Source organism: Erpetoichthys calabaricus, chromosome 3 (genome assembly GCF_900747795.2).
Source record: "Erpetoichthys calabaricus chromosome 3, fErpCal1.3, whole genome shotgun sequence".
NCBI lineage: Eukaryota > Metazoa > Chordata > Cladistia > Polypteriformes > Polypteridae > Erpetoichthys > Erpetoichthys calabaricus.
This window is the reverse complement of record NC_041396.2, coordinates 199,819,829-199,845,871: the sequence shown is the minus strand read 5'-3', so window position 1 is coordinate 199,845,871 and position 26,043 is coordinate 199,819,829. Positions and strand designations below refer to the sequence as shown.

The 26,043-nt window shown below is 35.3% G+C and overlaps 1 protein-coding gene across 3 annotated transcripts in view; it reads right to left on the bottom strand.

The window, feature by feature from the left end:
• The window catches only part of ube3d (ubiquitin protein ligase E3D), a 55,532-nt gene that overhangs the window by 11,748 nt on the left and 17,741 nt on the right, over nucleotides 1-26,043 (bottom strand). For 2 of the 3 annotated variants that reach the window (XR_007934449.1, XR_007934447.1), the window contains exons 4-10: nucleotides 16,409-16,640; nucleotides 14,620-14,689; nucleotides 12,244-12,322; nucleotides 10,986-11,094; nucleotides 8,971-9,140; nucleotides 7,714-7,852; nucleotides 4,981-5,087 (exon numbers count right to left, since the gene is read on the bottom strand). Coding sequence is in view for 1 of the 3 variants with exons in the window: in XM_028797657.2 (XP_028653490.1) it covers nucleotides 7,714-7,852; nucleotides 8,971-9,140; nucleotides 10,986-11,094; nucleotides 12,244-12,322; nucleotides 14,620-14,689; nucleotides 16,409-16,640 (799 nt within the window). In the remaining 2 variants the exon portion in view is untranslated. The remainder of the gene's footprint in view (nucleotides 1-4,980; nucleotides 5,088-7,713; nucleotides 7,853-8,970; nucleotides 9,141-10,985; nucleotides 11,095-12,243; nucleotides 12,323-14,619; nucleotides 14,690-16,408; nucleotides 16,641-26,043) is intronic. The other variant, XM_028797657.2, reaches the window with a different exon arrangement.

The following is a 26,043-nucleotide window of genomic DNA, read 5'->3' as shown; positions in this document are numbered from 1 at the left end:
GTTATGATCAGGATTATCCTGATTTTTGGGATCAAATGTGTCCCAATTCATACACAAACTTTTGAACAACACAAAAGACTGTTTGATCCGGATTAAAACTGAGATTGGATTAGGTGATCTGATCTGATTCCAGAATCCCTCTTTTCCCTTTGAACAACCCATTTTCAAGATTCAATCCAATCTGTTTTCCCAAATCCCATTGGATTACTTTTGAACAACTGGGCCCTGGTTTCGGTCATTAATCTAGAACAGGAAAAGGTAAAATTAAAACCACACCAATTCTATCATGAGACAATCTTGGAATTTCTCATCTGGACTTACAAGTGTATCTTTGAGATTCCATTATTAAACACACCAGATGATATCTTAACTTCTGGCCTGGGATACCCATTGTGAGCACTATGCCTGCTCCTTATAAATCGGTAAAAAGATCCCCTTCGAAAATGTCAAAATAAAGCCAACCAAATGTATCCTGGATCAAATTCTGTTGTACCTATATGAAATTAAGTAGCTAATGTCAAAAAATAAGGAGCTCCATTCCAAAACTGAACAAGCCATCCTTCATCTTCATGAGCCACTCGATTATGGGTGAGCACTTATGCTCTTGACCTTTTTACTCCTTGCAAAGTATCAAAAACTCTGGAAAGATTATTGATGAGCTGGACTTTAACATTCTTAGCTCCCCCCTTTTAACTTAAAATTAACTCTGTTCTAAAGTCTTGTCGTCATTTTAAAATATCAATTGTCTGCCAATCCCCCTCTGTTCCCTTTTTCAATTCTCTTTTTCTGTCTGCTAATCTATTTACTGTTCCCAACTCCATCCATCCATTATCCAACCTGCTATATCCTAACTACAGGGTCACAGGGGTCTGCTGGAGCCAATCCCAGCCAGCACAGGGTGCAAGGCAGGAAACAAACCCTGGGCAGGGCGTGCGCGCACACACACACACACACACACACACACACACACCAAGTACACAGGATCGCCAATGCACCTAACCTGCATGTCTTTGGACTGTGGGAGGAAACCAGAGTACCCGGAGAAAATCCACTCAGACACGGTGAGAACATGCAAACTCTATGCAGGGAGGCCCCGGGAAGTGAACCCGGGTCTCCTAACTGCGAGGCAGCAGCACTACCACTGTACCCTGTTCTCAACTCTTTATTTTATATTTTGAATTATTATGCTTCCCCTTACTTCCCTAAATATCTGGATTATTTTGCTGAAAAAAGGCTTTATTAGACATGTTTAATTTTATAATGTATTATTTATGTATAAAAATGCATCTTTAAGTGGTAAATAAACTACCCTGATCTATGTTATAAACACATTTAAACACCAAATTTCCGTCATAATTTGCCCTTGCTGGTTCACCTGTTCACTAGCATATGTTTACACCCCATGCATATAATGACGATGCAAGCTCTCCATGAAGTCCATTAATGGATGCATCACAGTGTGAGAAATTTTAAAACAAAATTAATCAAATTAATTGTATTTGTGTATTAAACAAGTTGGTGTTGGAGAGAATGACAAAAGTTAATCATTTGCTAAGTTTATATGAAATTCTCTAAGAGTTCTAAGAACAGAGATGTTAAAGTGACTCAGGTATAAGTTAATCTTCAAAAACATTATAATTATTCTTAACACAAACCAATAATGATAGCTAAATATAGTAAGAAAACACAATTCAACAGACCAAATGATTTCTGAAGGACACCATGCTTAGAAGTTTTTTAACTTGACTCTGCACTTGTTATTTTTTTTTTTTTTTTTTTACATCAGTTTTATATCCAGAAGACATAAGTGCTACAGAACAGCTGATGTCTACTGATGCCTCTTGTAGAAAAGTTCTATTTCTCCTGGAGATGCTCTCAGATTGTTTTACATTTAATTACTGACAACAATATAACAATAAACCGTTCCTTTCTAACAGTCATACATGTATTCGCAGCAGGGCAAACTACACATTGATTTTAACCCAACTAAACATACATATGTGCTTTTTGGGTAATTCGGATTGTATCTTTTAGTCTGTTTAATGTCATGATTGTGAACTGCAGATGAGTTTCAGGTACAAATTTTGCTTAAGCATAAGTTAAAATGTCTTAATGTAAATATATTTTCAAATTACCAGTTTCATTGACTTTAGGAAAATATTTGAGATCACAATTACTGAGAAAGGAGATGTTACTGGTTTATAAATACATTAGTAAGGTGAAACATCACTATTTCAAAACTCTAACTAACATTTAAAAATGTATTATTTAAAGCTGAAAATGTAATAACTAAAAAGATCAATAACTTAATTGAATATTTCTTATAGCCTGAAGACTGTGCTTATCAAAATGCTTGCATGTCTAAGTACAAATATAGCAGAGAACGAGGAAGAAAAACCATCAAGCATTCTAGTGATTACAAACTAATTATTGCAAGTAAGGCAGTTTCAACATTTTTATTTTTCATATGAAAATTAATCAGTGGCTCAATAATATGGACATGTTCAAAGTCATGCAGCTTTTCTCCACCTCATGACTGTAACCTAAAAATTTCTGTACTGCACTATCAAAGTCATGCAGCTTTTCTCCACCTCATGACTGTAACCTAAAAATTTCTGTACTGCACTATCACTGCCTAAGATCCTGCAAAGAACATATAAAAAACATTCAGAGCCCATAACTCTAAAAACAACTGACACAGACATACTGCTGACTAACACCATATCTGGTCCAAATGGTACCAGTCTACAGTGTCAGTATGTCATGTGGTAACATAGGATGTGCTTTCGAAGTGAACATCAATGTGAAAGCATCCTGTGGTGGGTTGGCACCCTGCCTGGGATTGGTTCCTGCCTTGTGCCCTGTGTTGGCTGGGATTGGCTCCAGCAGACCCCTGTGACCCTGTGTTCGGATTCAGCGGGTGGGAAAATGGATGGATGGCATCTATGTGAAAGCACAACCTAATACAAATAAAGCAAATCACTATTAAGTTACTTACAATTCCTTTTTATGCACAAATACTGTGACAAAGAAGAGAAATAATCATTCAGATTGGGTACAACACATTAGCCATGCTGCTTTGCACATCAATATCTATACACTACTTTGTAAAGGACAACAGAAGGTGTTAAATCAAATGCAAACTTTTTGGACTATGTTTAGTTATGTTTCTGTTACTACATTTTATCTTCTGTTGCTTTAGTTTGGCATAATTACTTCTATAACTCTATTGAACTATGAACTATAAGTTGAGGAAATAGTCATGAGTCATGAGAATAAGTCATAAAAGGAGGTGGTTAGAGCTTAGTACTTGGATGAAGACAGGTTGATGAGCAGCCACTCAGTTAAGATAGAGTGGACAATTTTGCCTTAGATTGGCTCTTTCTGGCCACACTGATTTGTTCTTTTCACTGTTACTACTTTCTATTTGCATTACTCTGCTGAATTATCTGTCTCTGTGTTTAGTTACTAAAACAAAAATACTATTTTGAATATTCTGAATTATTTGCCGTTGTTCTGAACTGTGAGGATGCTATGAGCACACCCCATTTTCCAAAACATACTCCTTATTTTATAATAGAGAATAATTTATTCACAGTTTAAGGAAACTATTACTACCAATAAGTAAATAACTTTTCTGTGTCCCTCCCCCCACCCACAAAAATGTCTGGCCTTCTGGTGGTGGCATGCACCATTTAACTGATTTGGCATCAGTGGTTCTGAAACATGACATGTGAGGTAAATTATGTGTAGGAGGCAGAAACCTTGACAGCACAGCAGTTGCCACTGGGGTATACAGCTGACACAGACATGCCACTTACAAAGTACAATATAAAGCCCTATTTTTAGCTCCTCCCACTAGTACTTTTGATTTCTTAACTCAGATTATGAAACAGATCAATTATCAATTATTTCAAATAATTTATCAAGCTTGACAACTAATACTACTATAAAAATAATGAACATATAAATTACAAAAACAATAAGTTTAATATATATTGAAATTCTATAAAGATATTCTGCATGCTATTACTAATGTCTTAATTTTATTCACATATTCAAAAATATACAAAGTAAGAAAGTACTACACTATAATCTACACATGGGTATTTATTTCCAACTACAATTCTTAATACTGTATTCTAAGGTTTTTGTGATATTAGAAACTGATTTTCTTTTTATCACTATACAAAGTGTACATACATTCTATATGACTGGAATTGTAGCCAACACTGAGTGTGTTATTATAATATGCTCTAAACACATATTCACAAAAAAGACTGCTTTACTGAATTGAATTTAAACATAATGTTGTTTTTACATTCAGAAATGGACTAGTTTAAGTTATGATTCTATATTAATATGAACAGCCAGTCGTTTACTGTATGTTACATACTGTACATCATATACATCTGCAATGCAGAGTTATAAAAATAAATTTTTTCTTTAGCTCAAACAGTTCCTAAATAGGTCAAAACTGCCTGCAACTTTCATGCTTGTATTTTGTTTTACTTTTTTTTAAATAAATAATATAGCTAATTAACAATTACAGGCTTAGATGGGTTAAACCCTTGTGAACTATGCAATTGGCACATATAAGTACTAAACCAAAACGCATTACTTAAATGACCTTGACAAAATAGTCACAGATGCTCTGCACAGAGCCTTACCAAGGGCAAAGTCTGTCTTGCCAAAGCACATTCTTGGAAATAAAAAAATAACAGTGGCACACATTTATTAGAACAAACACATGAATATTTCACTATACACAGAAACATATTATGCTCACATCAAAAAAGAAAAATGGTTAAATATTTGCAAAAAAGGGGCAGCATATTATTCATAATTACAGAAATCCCATGGCCATAGAACATGGTTCTCTTTTAATCCTAATACAGACACAGGGGAGAGAATCAAGGGTACCAAGAAATCTAATTTTTACATTAATATAAAAATGGCATATGTACTTGCAAATTTTACCTGGTCTGAACATGTTCAAAACACAGCAATGACCCTTTACAACAGAAGATATTCTACTGAGAAAATGTGTATTTGAGGTTGCCATTGGTGATCAGGGTTCCCATGAACTAAGATAGCAAAAATGATGCCAACTAATTTTAGTTCGCCAAAGGGAAAATGTTCATTTCCAAGTAGATTTATAAATGCAGGTTGTAACAACTTCAATAAGATGAATGCACACACATTGAAATTGCCTTTTTGGGGACATAAAGCCGTTTTATTACCCACCAAAATTTCAAAGATACAACATAGGGCCTTGCATAGTTTAAGAACTACTGTAGCCTTTATAAACTAAAAAGGTAAGACAGCCAAGATTTATCAGGAAATATATGGGAAAATAAAGGAAAATATGAATGTCTAAAGTTAAAACATTTAAACCATTTTCTACACTTTTCAACTTAGCAGATTTAATATATTATCTTCTATTGGTAAATACATTATAAACACTTGCATATGTAAAAAGGCAGATATATTTTTTTATTGGACAAAAAGGTAATTTGATAAATATTCATTACTCTCTGGTTATGCCTTCTGCTTTAAACAGTTTTTATGGCAGATTCTCTTCACACAAGAGTGCAAGGTTAGTTTCCAGCTCTTTTCCTTTGCTGCCCCACTTTGCTTGGAAACTGCTTAAATAACAGGCTATGTCATTATTTTGGCATTTTTTGGTGTACACTAGTTGTTTAGCACTGCAATTTCTCATGTATCCCAAATTTGATCTATTCATTTTTTGTCTAGTGTTTTTCATTTACATCTGTCAGCTGTGGATTTTACATGCCTCCCCCACTTTAGGTACTATAAGTATGTTTAAAAAAATATATGGATTTACAGTTTTATTTATGAGACTGGTAGTTTCCTTGAGGTAGACAGTCATGCTACTGATACTTTAAAACAGCTGTACCATGCCGGTTACAATACAAATACATGAGACAGAATGGATGAACGTAGACTACTTAGACAAAGGTTTAAAACAAAGAATTTCTACGTCAGATACAAACCAAAAGGTATCTTTGCAAAATGATTACTTTCTGTGCTTCAAAACAAAGTACCAATATTATATATATATATATGTATGAGCAGGCAGTGTGAATGCCTAGAGAGCGAGGGTGGACGCAGGCCGGGGATTAAGGAGTGTTGGTGGGCGGGGAAACGTTTTCCGTGTTCCCGCAGGACCATCTAAGAAGACGCATGTTTGTCGCGGATGCGGTGGACGCGGGCCGGGGAATAAGGAGTGTTGGTAGGTGGGGAAATGTTTTCCGTGCTCCTGCAGGACCATCTAAGAAGACGCATGTTTGTCGCGGATGCAAATTGCTGTATGTTGCGTGTAAAACAGTTTGCGATGGTGCACGCAGTCGTGCGTCGTAACAGAAAAATCAACGTGGCTCAGAGGTGCATGTGGACTGTAGCTCAAACGAACATAAATGATGGCGTGTTTTCCGAGGCGTCGCATCCGAGTTGGTGGGCGTGGCTCTGCGAGTTGTCGTCGTATCCAATGGTGTTAGAGTTAGTGGGCGTGGCCGTCTTGCGTGCTTTCCATGGGTGGCTACTTGTCGGCGGCGCGTGCTTTCCATGGGTGGCTACTTGTCGGCGGCTTAGTGAATTATATATATATATATATATATATATATATATACATATATATATATATATATATATATATATATATAGATTATATATATATGTATGATGAAAATGACTGGGACTCTTAAGAGTTCTGACCCTGGTCTTTACTTACAGGCAAACAATGAATGCAGATACTGTACAAGTAGGAAAAAGCCTTTCAATAAACCATACAGCTGTTTGTGGGATTAATGAAAAGTGAAATCTGCCTCTGTAAGTATAAAATAAATTATATAAATTATAAATATTATATTTTTTTATTTTTTTTTGTGTAAGAAAAAATATCTATAATATATAAAAAAAAAAATATATATATATATATATATATATATATATATATATATATATATATATATATATATATATATATATATATATATATATATATATATATATATAGCCAGCAAGTGGCACTACTGTGCAAACTGTAGCACACAGGGGAGAAAAAACCCACTGTGACCTCCAGGGTCAACTTTTTGGGTTCCAAAGTAGCCAATCTTGTCTGAATGGTCCTACAGAGCAACTATGGCCGTGATATTTGCCTTAAATTTCACTTGTGCTATGTCCCAGTTGACTTGTTGTGTGTGTGTGTGTGTGTGTGTGTGTGTGTGTGTGTGTGTGTGTGTGTGTGTGATATAAACAATGACTGGTGTCTCAGCCAATTTGCCATCCTTGACAGCAGTGGCGGTTGCTCAAAGACAGCTTGGAGGTTCGTTTGCTCAGTATTCTTACATTTAAACTTCAGCTGCTGTGCACTGATACTCTCTTAGTTGTGAGCTGACTCTCTGTTAAAACAGTAAACCAGTAGCAAAGAAACACAGCTGTCCTTCAAAACCCCATCCTAAACAGCACTTCAAAGGGAAACAATCACACTCTTAACCAGGCCATTTACGGTATCAGCTGTGGCTTTGCTTTCATACTGCGTAACATGTATATTTATGTAAAATTTCCAATCAAAGATCAATTGAATACTAATTTTGATGCACCTAGTTTGCAATATATATATTTGTGTTCATTCACTTAACTAAATGGACTGCAATGAAGAATAAAAAGTTGAAAGGTTCTTCAGCTCACCTGGAATGTCTGGAATGTGCGCATTGAGGAAGGCAGAGTTGCATTGCTTGTAGACAAAATGTGAATCAACTCATGACAGGTCTCTACAGGCAAGGTTAAAGGCTGCACGCCAATGTCTTTTTCCCAAGCTTCAATAACACTTCAAGAAATACAAAATTTATTTACTAACTACTAAAAATAAAATAAAATGACACTAATGTTACAAAAATAGAAAAGTTTAAATTAAGCAGGCAGAAAGGTATTCTGTAAGTGGATACTTGGTTGTACTATAATATTTTCAGTGATTACTGAATTAACTGAGTGCCACATAACATCCCAAAACACTGGTACTTTCACATTGCCATACCATAAGTTTACTTGAAACGCTGATTTGAGTGAGGCATTTAACTTGACTTTACAGAATATTATGTTGTTATGGCAAGTGCCCACACAAAGAAACTTGCATTGCAATAAAATGAAACTGCACTAACAGAGTAACAGCCATTTTGGTAACCGAATAATACCTGAGCAGTTTTTCAAAACATTCTCGGCTTATTTGTAAAATTTTTAATCTGCAACAATATTAGCAATGTATGAAAGATGAACAGAAAACATCTTCAGAAACTGTTAAAAAATTGTAGTGTGGTATTTAAATATATTTAAAGGTGTTATAGACAAGAGATGTGACCCTGCAAATGATTATTACCAATACAAGGTATTTATTGTATTTTGATTGTAAGACTTTAATGATCTAGAGCTAAATTTAATAGTATGTGACTTAAGTAGTAGTTGTACAATGTAGCTACACTATCATGGGATTTTAATTTTTATTTGAGTTAGTAACATAACTAAAAACATCTGCATGTATTGCTGGATAAATTCATGACATATTATGTTTTCAACTGCAAATCTTAAGGAACTCATTAATTCTCCCTTCCCAATATCACTTTTAGCAGTCTACATTATTATTAGACTTGCAGAAACTAATTCCCTTCAACAATGTCATGCGTATATGCACTTGGTAAGAGGCCATTATAAAAATATGAACATACAGTATATACACTTCAACCACTAACTTTGTATCATTATGCTGTAAACAAAAAAGAATAAGCATTAATTACTAATTTTTCAGCCATGACCCCAAATGAACCCTTATTAAAATGCAGACATGAATGCATGAATGAATTTAAAGTAGAATAAAGAAAAAGGATAAAAGATGTGTATATGACACTGTTAATGCATTTATGCTGTACCAATAAAATTTGATATGAAACTTACTCGTGATGCGTAGATGTTAGGCAATGAAGGTATAGAATTTTAATCACATTTCTTGCTTTGTGTGAATGATGCTTTGTGATGGAATTATCTGTAAATAAATCTGATTCAGCAGTATCAGCTGCTGTCTTTGAAGATGAAACAAGAAGTGTATCAGTATTTAGAAGCCACAACTGCAAAAAGAAAAAAAAAAATATATATATATATACATCATCATTGAGAAATACAAACCTGTTTGGAAATGACATGGTATTGGAAAGGAAAGGAAAATTTACCAATAGCATGCATAATATTTAGAGTTACGGTGGAGGCTAACACGTCTTATTTTCTTCTGTGAAAATGACATTAACTAAAAAGTTTTGAGGTTGACAGTATCTATGACAGATAACACAAACAGTTTTAAGCTAGTACACAATTTGGTCAATTTTATATAACTTTATTACAAACTCTCCAAACACAAAGTTACCAACCTGTAAACATGTGTAAAGTGCTGTGCTGGATCCTATCCTGGCCAGGTAGCCATAATGGAAGGACAGTATGGAAGGAGGCATAACCCGGCCAGGATGGGACTGAATCAATACCCTATGCAAAGGGAAAAATTAGTGAATAGTATGGCGAGGTGGTGCTTCAAGAGCAATTCCTCCCCCAGTATGGTAGATGGCAGTGCTCTGCCGGCGTGGACCCACTATGGACACCTGCAGGAATTCATGAGAATCTTAGTTCTCAGGAACAACCCTTCCAGGGTCCTTGGATACCAACAGAGTGCACTGCAGCGAGATGTACTCCCTGTTTCAAGAGGCTTCTGTCTGACTCAGAACTGCTTTCATCGGGCTATGCCCCAATACTGGAAATATTCCCTGGTGTAACATAAAACCAAGCTGCCCAGCCTCCTTCAAAGGTGTCAGCATCAGGATGCAGAAGGCAAAGCTCACCTAAAGGAGGAAGAGGAGGAATATGAACTAGAAGGTTGTGGATTAGTCTGTAAAATGGAATTTGTGTGAAATAAAACTTTATTTTGCACCTGGGACTGTTTGGTATGTTGTGTCTGAGGTTTTGGAGATCAGTGGTGCCCCCTGTCTTTTATGCATGATACAAGTACTTTTTCCAAAATATAGGACTGTGCCAGTTTAATGTCAATATTCAATATAGTGGTGCATAAGGCACATCACATATATAGAGTCAAGAGGAAATTTGTAATTAACAAAAATGCAATTAAATATGGCTCAGGTTGGTTTGTTTGAGGTATTAAAACAAGCAGTAGATTAAATAGTGCCCCACATGTGGACTGTGAATAGGGAAGGATAACGGTCATATCTGCAACAGATACCTGGCTGTAGGTGTGCCTAAAACAGCACATCAGATGACCTACACAGAATAAGGAACAAAGCAGGAAGATGGAAGCTTTACTGGCATTTAATGCACATACTTTGGTGGGCAAACAATGCACATCAAATACAAAGTGGACAATATTAGTGGGGTTTACAACATTTTTAAAATCAAATGCCACAACGTTACTGAAATTGTCTATTAAATTACAACCTCAGAGGCATGGAGTCTTTCTTTCAAAACTGCAACTAATTTTCCTTTTAGGAAATCTGACAATTTGCTGCTCCTGTTACCTATATAATTATAAGGAAAAAAATAAGAAAAGTGACTATGCTCTGTGTTTACTCATGAACTTAAGCAATTCTTTCTCATTTGATTCACTTGTACCTTCAATTGGGTTTTGAAAAAAATAAAATAAAACACACACTGTACTTTCAATGACTAGTTCTTATTACACAAGACTGAATTCGAAATTCATCCAGAGCTTTACCATTGCCACAGATAAAAACATTAATCTCCTGCTAACATTAGTTTAAAAAAAAAAATTATTTTTACTTTGCTTTTTTTTACTTTGCTATGTAAGTGCATATTGATCTTTATAAATTATTTTTATATTTATTTAGTTATATGTATCTGCCTACAGTTGAACAAATACATCCTAAAATAGTTTAAAATCTTCAGTATTTTCTTACCAAGAGTAATATTTTTCCATCATGACCTTGAATTGAAAAGCGGAAAGTGCTATAAACAGAGGATATTTCCAGTAGACGGCAAGCTACAGCATTTTCAACAAACTGATATCTGCAACCAGAAATAAAGTTCATAAATGCACAGATTTATTTTATAAATAACAAGATATAACATATCCATGCATCCATCAGTCTTCTATAACTATTTAACAAAAAAACAAAAACAAAATATAAATAAAAGTACAAATACATTATACATAAACATTATTTACTCACTTACTCCCTTCTAGCTCTTTTAGGCAAGTGAGATATTCAATGGCTGACCTTTTTAGTTATCCAAAACCACGAATCACAACCATTAGCAAGTGGAATGTGGCTCCTATTTTCTGGAACTATCTTTTAAAGTCTATTCATGAGTCTCCATCTATGTCAACATTAAGATCTGGGCTGAAGACTCCCTGACTATTTAATCTGTCCCTTTATCTTAAGTTCCATGGGGCCTCCTATTCAATGCAATTGTACCCCACTGAACAATAAAACATTGGTCTGAAGACCTTGTAAGCTCTATTCACAATTATACAATTTTTCTTTTGCTATTAACTTGTAAAAGTTACTTGCAAAGTAAAATAAAATTTAAATGTTACTGATTTAAGCAGGAGATTAATGTTTTTATCTGTGGCAATAATAAGTAAAAAATGTATCTGTGTACCAATATACGTTACCTCCTAGTGTGTTAAGCTCTGAATGAATTCAAACTGTCGTACATGTTGGTTGTGCTGGATGTGTACACCCACTCTTGACACTTGCTGTGTGAAATAGATTTATACTTCTAAGACTGTCCGGGTATCTACCAGTAGTCCATTTCTTGTAACTGCCACATTTGTGAGTGTGTTTTTTTAATACTGTGTGTTTTAATAGATAAATCTACTTTAACCTTGCTTGCCTTTTAAAGTGTATTAATAGTCATTATTGTGCTGCATTAAATAAAAATTGATTGACACACTCACTGAAAATATCTGATTTTTATGACAATCCTAGTGAAAAGCATCTATGAAATCTTAAATGTCTCAAAGTTGATTGAACATTTAATGATTTTAGATAAAGGTCACTCATATTCATTCAAATGTGGACTAAGAGATTAACTACATAATGAAATATTAAAATTAATGATAGAATAATTTTGCAAAAATGGTGGAAAATATATTTCAGTTGAAAGATCACAGAAATTATGCTGTGCTTGCACAAAAAAAGCAATAATTACCTGTTTTCCATGTCAAAGTGGTTGGTTAGGTTTGTGGGAGATTTTACTATCAGTTCAGTTATATAGAGCTTTACGGTATCTAGAAGAAAATTATAATTATTCTGGTCAGAACATCCTATAAAGCACAATCTAACAACTCATCAAAAATGTACTGCTTAATGCTACATCAGCTTATAAGTTCAAAATGCAGCCTAAATCGTATAAAATATAACTTTTCTTTAGCAAGCCTAATTAAAATTTATGCAAGTATACGAAACATAAAAGATTTCTATATAGTGTCACAGTTCAGCTGTATTCCTTGGGGGACACATGCTGGGAAACCTAGGAGAGGGAGAATGAGAACACAAGATGCCTCACAGCCTGCTCTGCTCTCAATTTCAGGAGGAAATCAAAAGTAGACATGCAAAAATAAGCCCCAAAAGGGAACCCTAGTAGACAAAGGACAACGCCTTCCTGATACAGGGCCATTTGAGAGTATGATAGTCATTCAGATCAGACAGACAGAGGGGTATGAAAGGGAAGTTTAGCTCAACTCATTTTATATGCAACAGTAGCGCTTTACCAGAGTGACTTCTCTAGGCATGCCTGTAGAAAAAAATACAATTCACATTCACATTATAGCAAGGACAGTAAAAGATTTTAATAAATTAGAAATAAAGACAAACAGATATGCTCCTTTATTTAGTTATGATGTATCACTCCTCAGTCAATGCACAATAATTTTAAAAAGAGGAAGTATGTACCAACCATGTTAAATACAGGATACAAGTTGCTTGTATTGTAAAGTTTTTTGCATACTGAAATAAAAAAAAATGCTAAAACTACATACAAGTTACTAAAGGTAATAGATGACAAAAAACAAGTGACTACACATATAGACTAATGATGTTGTTACTAATAAACTGTACTTGCTAAGGAAGTGTTTTTGTGTTTGCAGACAGAACGAACAGCACTATAGGTTTTGAGAAGTAAAACTTCTGATATATAGTGTATTGAAAGTCTGGTATAAGGGTGTGCTCTTGGATTTTAAATCTGTACCATATTCCTATTCATACTTTGCCATAATATGCACTTGTAGTATCACAGGTATATTGCCCCAGTTCAATGATATAACATCTAAACAGGAAATATCAGCACAGATTAAAAACTTTGTAATAAAGGTGCCAAATCAACAACAAAAAAAAGTGTATAGATAATAGGGTTGTAATGCAGTGCTTGCCAATATTGGATGAGTTGTGCATCAAGCAACTACAAATGGGTAAATTTTATTAATACGGGAATGGATTTCAGCAAGGGTGTAATAAAGAGTAATATAGAGAGATGAATAATAATATGATGTACTACCTTTTTAGGTAACTGAAAAATAAATAATAATATAAACACACTATCAAAATCACACAAATTCAAACCAATGTTAGTGTCACATGAAATATCAAGATTACTCAGTACTTTCAACATTCATTTATACAAACTTCTTAATCCTGTGGTTGTAACATCGCATTTCTGACATTTTTGCTACTTAGAATTATGTTTGCACTGTCACAACAACTGTTAATAACACTTATTTAAGTCAAATTAATTAAAATTTCAAATGATTCAAACCAATGATGCTTTAATTTTTCAAATATACTTCTTTATTACATCTGTCCCTGTTTTAAATAATAAGTTTGGTATTTTACAGTGAAAGCTATTTTTTCACACTTGGGGCATAAACCTATTTCCTCCAAGAAACTTACGGTATGAGACATTTTTGGAAAGTTTTAAGGTTTACATTTTATGTTTCTTTAAGAGCTCATTTCACTGTCATACTAAGACACCGGGGAGATGCTTTTTTGTTTAATGTATAAATGATGCTTCATTTGGCAATGTAAGCTTCCATGAAAAACGAATGCATGCCACAATTGTGGAAAAAATAACTGACTTCATAAGTACATAATCTTTAGAACTGCCTTTGAAACTAAGAAGATCAATTCATTATTTCCAATTTCCTATTAAAATAGTCACTTGTGAGGTGTTTTCACCAACTAATACAGAATTTGGATAAACTTAGCAACAACAAAAGTCTCTTTTGACTGGAAAAAGCAGCAGTGTTTTAGCAAATACGCCTTTCAAGATTTTGAAACAAAAATGTAAAAACGCTACATTCTGGCATTGATATTCAAGTCCTAACAACCAAATAATACGCTCTTATTTTTATATAAAAAAAGGAATCTGAAATTATTTTCAGAATATTTACAAACAATGAGATAGTTAGGCAAAATTTTCTCTTTTAAATCAGTGCAACACAAGAAAACATAACTGCTTAATAAAATTAGTAAAAAACAATGAAGGCTTTGAGCACTAACAAAACAGCATTTAAATTAGTTAAGGTGATACCTGAAGAAACACTTTCACCCAGCACTCTTCGACAACGCTGACAAGTCACATGAACAACTTCTTTTGATTTCTGTAGAAACAAAAGAATTAGTTAAAGATATCTGTAAAATGAAATAATAATAAACCACTTTTAATCAAATGTAAATAAAATTTATATTATATATATATATACTTTGGAGAAAATAACAACCACACAAACCTCTTAACTCTCAGCTCTCAACCTATTAACACTGCTATATTTTCTACAGTATATAGGCCATCTTCTTTTAAGAAGTACTGTATGTTAAGGTACTGGAGCCTGGGCCTACTTGCATGGGGGCATGGTACATTAGTATTGATTTACACGATATGGGTGAACCAGCCTTATCCTATAAGTATTAAATATTGTGACATTTAATTCATTTCCATTTTGGGTAGAAGCAGCTGGCATTATGTTACCCAATATTTAATGGAAGCATCTTGAAGGATTACAATAATTTTGATAAGGCTATCAGGAGGAACCTTGCATAGTGGCATTTCCAGCAGGATTCTATACATAAGCGGAGAAAAGGTACTCCAAAAAGGTTAGTAATAAAAAGGGCCTAGCTTGTTTCTACATTAAAGCATTACTATATGGTCTGTTGGGATGAGGACTAATTTGATATAGACAAATAATTCTGCAAAGAAATTAACATTGGAATATTATAACATTCAGTAGATACTGTATTTTAAACACTGCAAATCACATTATTCTGTCATAAGAACTCAATTATTGCAGACTGTCACAATTAACACAACTACTTACAGTACTATTTTAGATATTACATATATTATTATTAGCTTTTAGAATATGACAGACTTTGCATGCATAATTGAAACAGAAGGATTTTAAAATTTGTTAAATTTGTCGCTAGCAATTTAATGGAAACACAGTCATTCTAAAACATGCCATGGCTTTTACTGAAACCTTAAAACCATCTGTAAAATTTCAGCCTTGGATTTTTAAAAACATTAGGTATGCATCTGATGTTGGCAATACATCCACCTGTCCCTACTACAATCAAAAAAAAAAAAAAGCTTTAAGTGCCAACAGTTATAGTTAAAAGAGATTCATGTGATTGGGGTGAAAACATAGTATTGTTTTGGTGAGAAAAGGGGCACTGATTAACCAGGGCCCCCTTTAGGGGCCTCGAATCCTGGAATGAAAAGTTTTCAAGAAGAAGGGGCCCACAGAGACTGCTTATGTATAGGGCCCAGAGTTCTGTGCTACACCCCTGGGTGCCTCAGAGTCCTGGACACTGTCTGTATGGAGTTTACCTATTTTCATGTGTTTTTTTTTTTTAAATGGGGCCTGGTTGGAGTTATGTAGCTTTGGATTTCTTACCACTTTGCAAAGATGAACGTTAACTGGTGACTTTAAACTGACCATTTACAATTGTGGGAGTGTGTGTTTTGTGATTAACAGCCACAGTGTCCTGGGTTGAGTCTCATCTTTTCTCCAGTGGTGCCAGGATATCTGATCTTGATCCTTTTAACTACTGAAATAAAAACTATAATTTAGTTCAAATGGAAGAATATGTTTTTTAGAAGTGTTGGGGACATGTCCTTACCTAAAGAAATATATACATTTTAAAACTAATAATGAGAAGGTATAGTAAATGAGAAGGTATAGTAATTATGGTTAATGTAATAAGGCTCCCCACAAACTGTTTGGTGCAAATAACCGTCCTGTTCCAACAGTAATAAAATTTCATTATAATATGTGAAGATAGTAAACTGCCAAAATGAATATAGCAATAAATTAATTTACCTGGAATTTGTTTTCATGAAACTTTTGTTGGCTGTCTGCTTTTTCTGAGTTCTTTACCAGTGCCTCATTTACAACACTGTGCCAACTTAGCAGAATAAAGGTATCTCCTAACAAACAGTCTTCTTCCTTTGGAAGCAATTTCTTGTTGGCAAAGGGATCAGGATGGCAGCACCAATCCTCAACAAGTGCATTCCAGTTCCCACTTGGCAAAGGGAGGACCCGGTGAAATGTCCTGTAAAAAGACACATCAAAACATATTAGTAATAAGTTACCAATTTCCAAAAGCATTAAAAGTAACTTATTATTATATTTCTTATTTAAAACACTAACCAAAAAAAAAGAACCTACAGCCACTATGTTCAGGTGTATTTAGCTTCAGAATACATTAATCAATAATTTATTAAAGGCAAAGAGCATCTTTATGTTTGTGTGAGTTATGTGTATCAGACTGCCTCACTGCCAGCAAAAATGGGCATGAGTATGGCAAGTGGCAGATGAAGTCCCGATTGGGACTATACATCAGAAGACTGCAAATCTATTTCAAATACTACTGTGGGTATAGAGGAAGTCATCTAGTGACAGTATCACTTATGTTATAAAAGTGTACATCATCAGAATTTAATTTGAGACAATGAGAAACTTATGGGGGGGGGGGAGGAAATCAGAAGAATGTTCCCATACTGGCAGATGACATCAAAAGTTAGTAGTAGTAATGGTAGTATTAATGTTGTCACTGCTTTTATGAAAGCAGCATACAATGAAAATCCCCTTGGATGTCTCATCCTTCAAAGAAACTCAAAGAATAAAGAATGCAGGAAAACATGGAGCAGCAAGAGCAGTATTGTCCATATGGTTCCAAGATTTTCAACAAAGATTCATGGTTTTGGAGGCCATTCTGGGGATTAGCCTAGGAGTGAACTCTAAGTTATGTTTAAAGGCCAATCTCTGCCAGTGGCACAGTGAGAGCAGTGCTGGGAAGAAAGAAGAACAACAAGTTTGTGATTAGGATACTCTTTAAATATTATAGATTTTATGTACAGTACTTAAGTGAATGATGTAAGAAAGATCCACGGCACTAACTAGGGTTTATTTTGGCTTGGGTTTCTTTAACACATTATGCTCTTACTTTCCACTCTCTTGTGTCTTGGTTCAATAAAATAATATTTAGTACTAGCCAACCCACGGCATAGCGTACGCCGCATAATTATTTATTGATGGGTGAACACTTCCTGAAAGACACAGTTGTCCAAATGGGGTGGGTTTGAGGATAAGACTGAGTGAATGAAAAGATGGAACTCTGGAGAGAGCAACATACAATTGTCCGTGACTAAAAACTGGTTTTGGCAGATACAGGTATATCTTTTTGAAAGTTTGTCCCTGCACCTTATTGTCATTGCAAAGGCCAATCTAATAGGAAATTGTCTGCGTGTAAAAGTAAAAGGCAAATCTGAATCTGATGGCGTCAGGGAAATCCAGGGAATATGGACAGTTTGTGAGGAAGCAGCTGCAATTGTTTTACACTCTAGTACATTGCGGTGAATGCTGGTAACAGTCAGTCTAGTGCCTTTACAGAGACTTCTTGCTGGCATAAGGTTTCTGAGAAGCATGACAACTGAACCAATTTTAAGTTTGAGTTTATGCGGAGGCATGCCAGTGGGAGTAAGACTGCTAAGAAATTCTTTGGGGAATGAAAGTTGATGTGCAGGATTGTCTGTGATGATGGAGTCCACGCTGGTGAAAGTTACTTCGTCGGTAGGGATAAGTTTCAGTACCTTTTCATTAAGGTGTAGCAAGTCTTTGTTGGTGAAGCTTAATATAGCTTGCATACTGAGCTGTTCCGGAGTCACAGTTGAGAAGTCGATGTCGCCACATTGTTTTCCTTTTATTTCTGATCCCGTTCAACAACTATGTGAAAGTAATGTTGCAGGTGTTCCGTTTTTCCCGTCTTGAGAAATCTTGCTCGTGAGGAAGAGCTGTCATATTTGTCGTCAGTGTAAGTACATGCATGTAACGCCAAAAAGGTTGCTTGTTAATGCAACCCGGCGACAGTAAGTGCTAGAGTTGGCGGGCGGGGCTCTGTCGTGCGTGCATATCCCATGGTCAGGCGACTTGGTGGATTACATATAGAAAAGCAGCCGGAACCGAAAAGAACAATGAAAAGTCAACGTGGCTCAGAGGTGCACGTGAACTGTGGCAGAGACGAAAGCGACTGAGGTGGTGTTCGGTGAGGTGTTGCGTGCTGGCACATAAGGCTCTGTCGTGCGTACCCCATGACGCAGGAGGAGGGTTAGAGTTGGCGGGCGTGGCTCAGACTTGCGTATGTATCCCATGGTCGGGCGACTTGGTGGATTATATATAGAAAAGCAGCCGGAACCGAAAAGAACAATGAAAAGTCAATGTGGCTCAGAGGTGCATGTGGACTGTAGCAGAGACGAAAGCGACTGAGGCAGTGTTTGGTGAGGTGCTGCGTGCCTCGAGAGTGAGGGTGGACTCGGGAGGACGGTTAGAGTTGGCGGGTGGGGCTCTGTCGTGCATATCCCATGGTCTCTGTCTTGCGTGCCATGATCGGCTGCTTAGTGAATTGTTGGTGGGCAGGGCTCTGTGAGTTGGCGGATGTGGCACTGTCGTGCGTATCCCATGGTCTCTGTCTTGTGTGCCATGGTCGGCTGCTTAGTGAATTGTTGGTGGGCAGGGCTCTGTGAGTTGGTGGACTTGGCTCTGTCTTGTGTGCGTCTTGCTTGCCATGGACTTAATGAATTACATATATAGATATATATTTTTGACTTATTTCATTTGTTGTTAGATAATAATCCTACCAAGTATTATAACATCATTACTATAAAAATAACTTGTTAACATTAATTTAAATCATCCATCTATTAATTTTAAAATACAATCAATTCAAGCTTGGAAAGCAGTGGAATAAGCCTATCTCCACAGTTTCTGACAGAAGCCATTAATCACCTCCTGTAGGTTATACATGCACACACACCCATAAGTCAAATATATAAGACTATTTTTGAGTCACCAGTCAATCTGTATGGCTTTAGGTTGTGGGAAGAAAGCCAAAGCATCAAGATTAAGACACAAACAGACACAAGCACAATGTGATCATGCTTAATCACATCCTAGGATGTTGTAGATTTGAGACAGCACGGCTAACCACTGCACCACCAAGTCATCTACCTTACTGGCTAATGTAATTAATATATATATATTAAATTTAAAACCAATTATAATAAAACATCTTGCTGTACTGCCGTTTTTCAATTATTTTGTATTTTTTGCTTCTGTATACAAAACAGTACCACTGAAAACAAGCTAAAAGTTTAAGCATTATGTAGCTTTAGGTAAACACTTAAACACATACAATATTGATGGCACAATTACAATTAAAACAAAAAATAAAAAATATAAAACATTTTTGCTGAAACAGAATAGTAATTTTCCTAAACAAATAATATTTATAAACCCAATCACCAATATTGCTGCAAATGAAGCTTTCTTATTTCTGCTTTCTCTGTGCCATTCATTACATAGCAGAATGCAATTCATTAACATACAACAGCAACAAAATGTAATTATATCTACTACCATGTTTATACATAATAAATACATATAATCACACAACTCATCGAGCTGACCTATAATAAAACAGTACTTTCTAAGTGTTTTTATACAATACTCCTTTACAAGGGGTCAGGGCAATTCTTTACATTGGCTGGTTTTGCTCACACATAACTGAAAAAAGGGCCATGTATTTTGTTTTGATCTTACAATGTGAGGAATACACGTGGCCGAGTTGTTCAAAACACTCAAAAAGATTAAAAAGAAGTCAAATTTATATACACTAAAATTAAGATGCAGATATTTTCTGATAATTCTGCACATATAGGATTTACTGATGAGGAGAATAAGACAGTATAGGTATTAGATGGAAAACTTTGTTTCTTGGTGCAGAAAGAATTGTCTGCAACTTAACACCAGCAACACAAAGGATCTGGTTGTTGTTCACCTACCAAAGAAGCCTCTGCGCCCTGTTACTATTCAGTGAATGGATGTACTATAGATGAGGTGTGTTGCTAGAAGTTCTTGGAGGTCCATATCAGTAACAGGCTGGACTGGTCTCATAACACAGAGAAATTGTGTAAGAAAAGGCAGAGCAGTCTCTTTTTTCTTAGACTAGATAGGACTTTATTTGTCCCCATTTAATGTGGGGGATGACAATCCTTCACATATTCTACAACTCTGATGACCAGTGAGATTTTCTACACTGTGGTGAGCTAGGCCAATAGTATCACTTCAACAGAGGCCCACTAAATTAACACGTTAATAAAAGGGCAGGCTCAGTTATGGCACACACTCTTAACTCCCTTGATGTCAGACAAATAAAAGAAGGCAGTGCCATTATGAATAATGCTGCATATCCTCTCTCAAACACACTGTGTGCTTTCACCCAATAAATTATGTTTGTCAAGAAATGTTACTGGAGTTCCTTCATACCAACACAAATAAACCTTCATATATCCACACTAGGACTTTGACTCGTAAGTCAGAAGTGTTCTTTCTTTTCAGTTTTCTTTCTTTTTAATCATTCTGGTGTATATAATTTTTTATTGAACTTCTGAAAAAAGCCAAATTTCCCCTGGGGACAAATAACGTTTTATCTATTTATCTAAATTGGAACACAAATTTTCACACAATTTGGCACCAATTATTAATTTTTTTTTATAAAACAAATGACTAAGTACAAGTCTCTGGGAAAGGTTTTCAACTTTTCATTACAAAAAAATCAGTAAGAAGTATGTCCACAAGTGAATGAATGTTAAGCTTGAATGCATCATGGCACTGAACCATTAACAGTCTGGATAAAGTACTGAGAGATGTAAATAACACGTTTGATACTCCTGATTGATTAATATCTCTGGCTGAGTGACATCCTCCAGGGATTTCCCACAGGAGTACCCAGGATTCATGTCAGGGGAACCAACAAACCACCTGGTAGTTGTGATGTTTTGAAGAACTTTCCTAGTAATGGAAGTAGTACGTGGCCACACATTTACATGCTGGAAAACTTAGTTTTCAGTGGTTTCTGTAAAAAAAGTGACTGCAGGATTCATTGCCCTATAGGCATATTGTGGACTAGAGATGTTTCCCTGAATGATGATTAATTGGAATCTTCTGTAATACACGAAGGGTCCCCAAACCATGATGTTTGGCATCAGTGACAAGTGCTTTCAGCAATAAATATAACAAAACCTTTGAGATTTGAAAGTTCCTGAAATATTACTACATACAACACATTCAATTTGAGACTTGACCATATAACTATAGTTCTTTCATTGTTTATGTGAAGAAAAGGTTTTTAAAGTTTGTGCAAATTTCACCATTAACTACCTTCCACCTGTGCTCCCATGTTCTAGTTGTTGATATTTTTTTTAAAAGTCTTTTATAATTTTAAACACTTCTTACCACCTCTTAATTTGCTTAAACTTAAAGATTCAGCTATTACACTTTTTCTTCATAGCCCACAAATCTGGAATAAGTCTATTCACTGCTTTCTAGACTTTCTATACCATTATTATAACATTTTTGTAACACAGACACCAAATCAGTAGAAAATATTACAAGGCCTTCCAAGTGCATACAAATCCTTTTCATCTTCCTTATTGCTTCTGTATGCTGTCTGGTAGTGGACAGTCATGAATTAAATATGAGTTGTGCACTTTCAGCCTCCTCTCCGATTGTGCAATTACATCTAAAATACTTTTTTTCCTGCATGTAAAACATTACATTTTTACATTAAAGTAAATTACTGTATATTTGTTAAAGTATGAATTCTGTTCAGGCCCAAAATTAATGATTTTGCTGTAAGTAGGATATCCTAAATTCCTGTCAGTAGCGGAGTCTCCGGCCAGATCACAACAGTATTATTGCTTTTTTTTTTTTTAAAGCTTTATAGCTTTAGCTGTAAGAAGAAAAAGACAAATAATACAAAAAAAATTATACAATAATATATACACATATACAGACACTAAATATTTAAGACAAAGCACATTATTTCATTTGTGTTTTGCATAATGTTCAAATCTAGTTTCTGCTTTGTGCCTAATGCATTCTGGATAGGTTCCAGTTCTCTCCATAGAGAACAGCCTGATGGAAGAAAATGAACTATTTTTTCCTCAAGATAATGCAAACAAATCTAAATTTATTAGAACTAATGTAGTATTACAAAAATAAATGGCAACTTTAATGTCAATCATTTCTTTTAATAGACTAAATAAATACAAATAAAATAAATGTTGGTTTGATAGCAACATAGCTCACAAATATTGGTACTTCATTAAACAATTATTTTAAGGTTAAAGCACTTAAAGTAAAGTAAGATCTTTCATTGAAGTCAATTGAAGCAAGCATACTTTTAAGGGGCAATTTCTGATAGGGTGAATGTGCATTTACACCTCTTCTAGTAATATACTGGACTACTGCATAAATGTGTTACAGTCATCCCTCACCTATCGCAAGGGTTACGTTGCAGAGCCCCCCACGATAGGTGAAAATCCGCAAAGTAGCGACCTATATTTATTTTATTATTTATACATATTTTAAGGCTTTATAAACCCTTCCCACACTCTTATAAACCTTTCTCACTCTCTTGTTAACCTTTCTCACACTCTTATAAACACTTCCTATGCTCTTAAACACTTTCTACATTCTTAAACACCCCAGACCAACACTGCACACAGCGATCAGACATCATGTGTCTGCACTCGCTTTGTGAAGGGGGGCAGCTGAACTCACGCTGAGTAGAAATGGACTTTGTGCTGCTTCTGCCAAAATGCCTGCTTGTCGCTCTGCGCGTTCGGAAGGAGGAGGAGGAGTGGGGGTGTGTGAGGGCTGAACGCACGTTCGCTCAAACCCCCCTCCCCGGAGGCGCAGTAGCTCCTGCCACTTCGCATTGTCAAGGGGGTGGGGAGCTGAATGAACGCTAAGGAGAAGTGGACTTTGTGCTGGCTTTGTGCTGCTTGTCGCTCTGCGTGTCAATAATTTAAAAGCCTGTACATCACCTATTTTCCTGTCTCACTGTCTTGTCTTGCATGAAGTTAAAATGTTTTATAATAGTGAGATGTTACTCATATCCTTAGCCCGACATCCACATATCATATGTGTTAACAAAGTGTGTTTTATAAGTTTACATGTGTTTAAAGCATGTGGGATAGGTATTTTAAGGCTTAAACTATAAAAATGTTTATTTATATGGTCTTTCTATATCGCGGATTTTCTCCTGTTGCTGATGGGTCTGGAACGTAACTTCCGCGATAGGCGGGCAATCACTTGTATTTAAAAACCCGCGAATTCGTGAATCCGCGAAAAGTGAACCGCGAAGTAGCGAGGGATTACTGTACAAGTAAAATGCTTCTTTTCTGAATTTTATGTTGTAATGTACGTGTAGATAATTATTGGAATTACATGATGCGAACCTCCCCATAAGTAGTTTTTCTTAAATACTGTTGAAAAGAGCAAGGGGTTTACTGCATACTTATCTAGCAGAGTTTATCTCATCATTTGCATAAAGGCTTGGAACTCTAAATTTCAACCAGTAGCTGAAAGCCTTTACATCTTAAGGGCAACTGCTGGCGAAGAAGGTTTATTTTTTTATTCCATTTGACAAAAATAATTTAAAATGAATTTATTGGTGGTACATGATTACTTTTAGGGGAAAAAAATAAAAAGTTAAAACAACAACATATATTCATACTACTGCATATTCTGTACAAACTTTTTTTTTTTTAAATTTTATTTATTAATTTTATTGTAATCATTCCATACAAATAGATCAATTTATAACAAAAAAAAAAAATTGAAGACAAATCAAACCCCACCCCTGAGAAGGAGAGCTTAGCCAAAGGAGAATTGCTTAGGGCTTTTTAATAAGGCAACAATAAACAAAAGAAAGGAAGAAATATATATAGGTAAATAAAAAATGGAGAAGGAAAATAAATGCGGTAATAGTTATTTCTCTTATTCTAAAATAATATTGATTAGATCCTGCCAGGTTTTGAAAAAATTCTGTACAGATCCTCTAACTGAGAATTAGATTTTTTCCAATTTCAAATAATATAAAACATCGGTTTCCCACTGACTTATCAGAGGAGAGTTAGGATTCTTCCAATTTAACAAAATAAGTCTGCGTGCCAAAAGTGTAGTGAATGCAATCACCGTTTGCTTGTCCTTCTCCACTTCAAGTCCGTCTGGAAGAACACCGAACACAGCTGTTAGTGGGTTAGGAGGGATTGTGACCAAGGCTGTCTGAAAGGCACTTAAAAATTTTGGTCCAAAATGATGTTAGTTTGGTGCAGGCCCAAAACATGTGACCCAGTGAGGCAGGAGCTTGTTTGCAGCGTTCGCAGGTTGGATCTTGCCCTGGAAACATTTTGGACAGTTTTAAGCGAGACAGATGAGCTCGATATATAATTTTTAGTTGAATACTTGTATTCTTTGCGCATATGGAGCTCGAGTGAATTCTCTACTTTGCTACCTTCCACTCCTTTTCTGATATATTGATTAAGAGATCTTCTTCCCAATGTCCTCTTGGGTCTTTGAAAGGTAGGGACTCTAATAAGATTTTATATAATGCGGAAATGGTGTTTAATTCCTCGAAACTGAGCAGTATTTTTTCCAGCATGGTGGAGGGTACGAGGTGAGGAAAATCGGGAAGTTTCTGTTTAACAAAATTTCTAATTTGAAGATAGTGAAAGAACTGTGTAGCTGGGAGGTTGAATTTGGAACATAATTGTTCAAAAAATGCAAAAATGTTGTCTATATAAAGATCTCTGAGCATTTTAATCCCAAAACTTTTCCAGGTATTAAAAACTGGATATGCTTGTGAGGGTTGAAAGAGGTGGTTCTCTTGCAGAGGTGCCGCGGATAAAAGATTTTCCATCTTAAAATGCTTTCTAAGTTGGTTCCATATTCTGAGTGAGTAAAGCACAATTGGGTTATTAGTATATTTGCGATAACTTGCATTTATTGGAGCGCAGAGCAGGGAGTATAAAGAAGTACTACAGGATTTTACTTCTATTGCGAGCCAAGCCTGTGTATATTCATTTTTTTGTGTTCAGGTTTTTATGGCTTGTATGTTTGCTGCCCAGTAATAAAAGTGAAAATTAGGTAAAGCCATGCCTCCTTCTGCCTGAGGTCTTTGTAGGGTCGCTCTTTGGATACATGGGTGTTTTGAGCTCCAAATGAATGAGGTTATTGTTGAATCTAATTGCTTAAAAAATGATTTATTGATATATATTGGAATGTTTTGAAATAAAAAAAGAAGTTTAGGAAGGATATTCATCTTAACAACGTTAATTCTTCCGGCTAGAGTGAGATGAAGGGTTGACCATCTATGCAAGTCTTGCTTAATTTTTTCCATACAGACGGCAAAATTTTGTTGATAAAGAGCTTTATGTTTACTTGTGATATTTACCCCTAGGTATTTAAACTGATCTGCTATGGTAAAAGGTAGGGTGTCCAATCTAATATTATATGCTTGTGAATTCACTGGAAAGAGTACACTTTTATTCAGATTAATTCTAAGACCGGATATCTTTTGAAATTCTGTTAGTGCTGTTAGAACTGCAGGC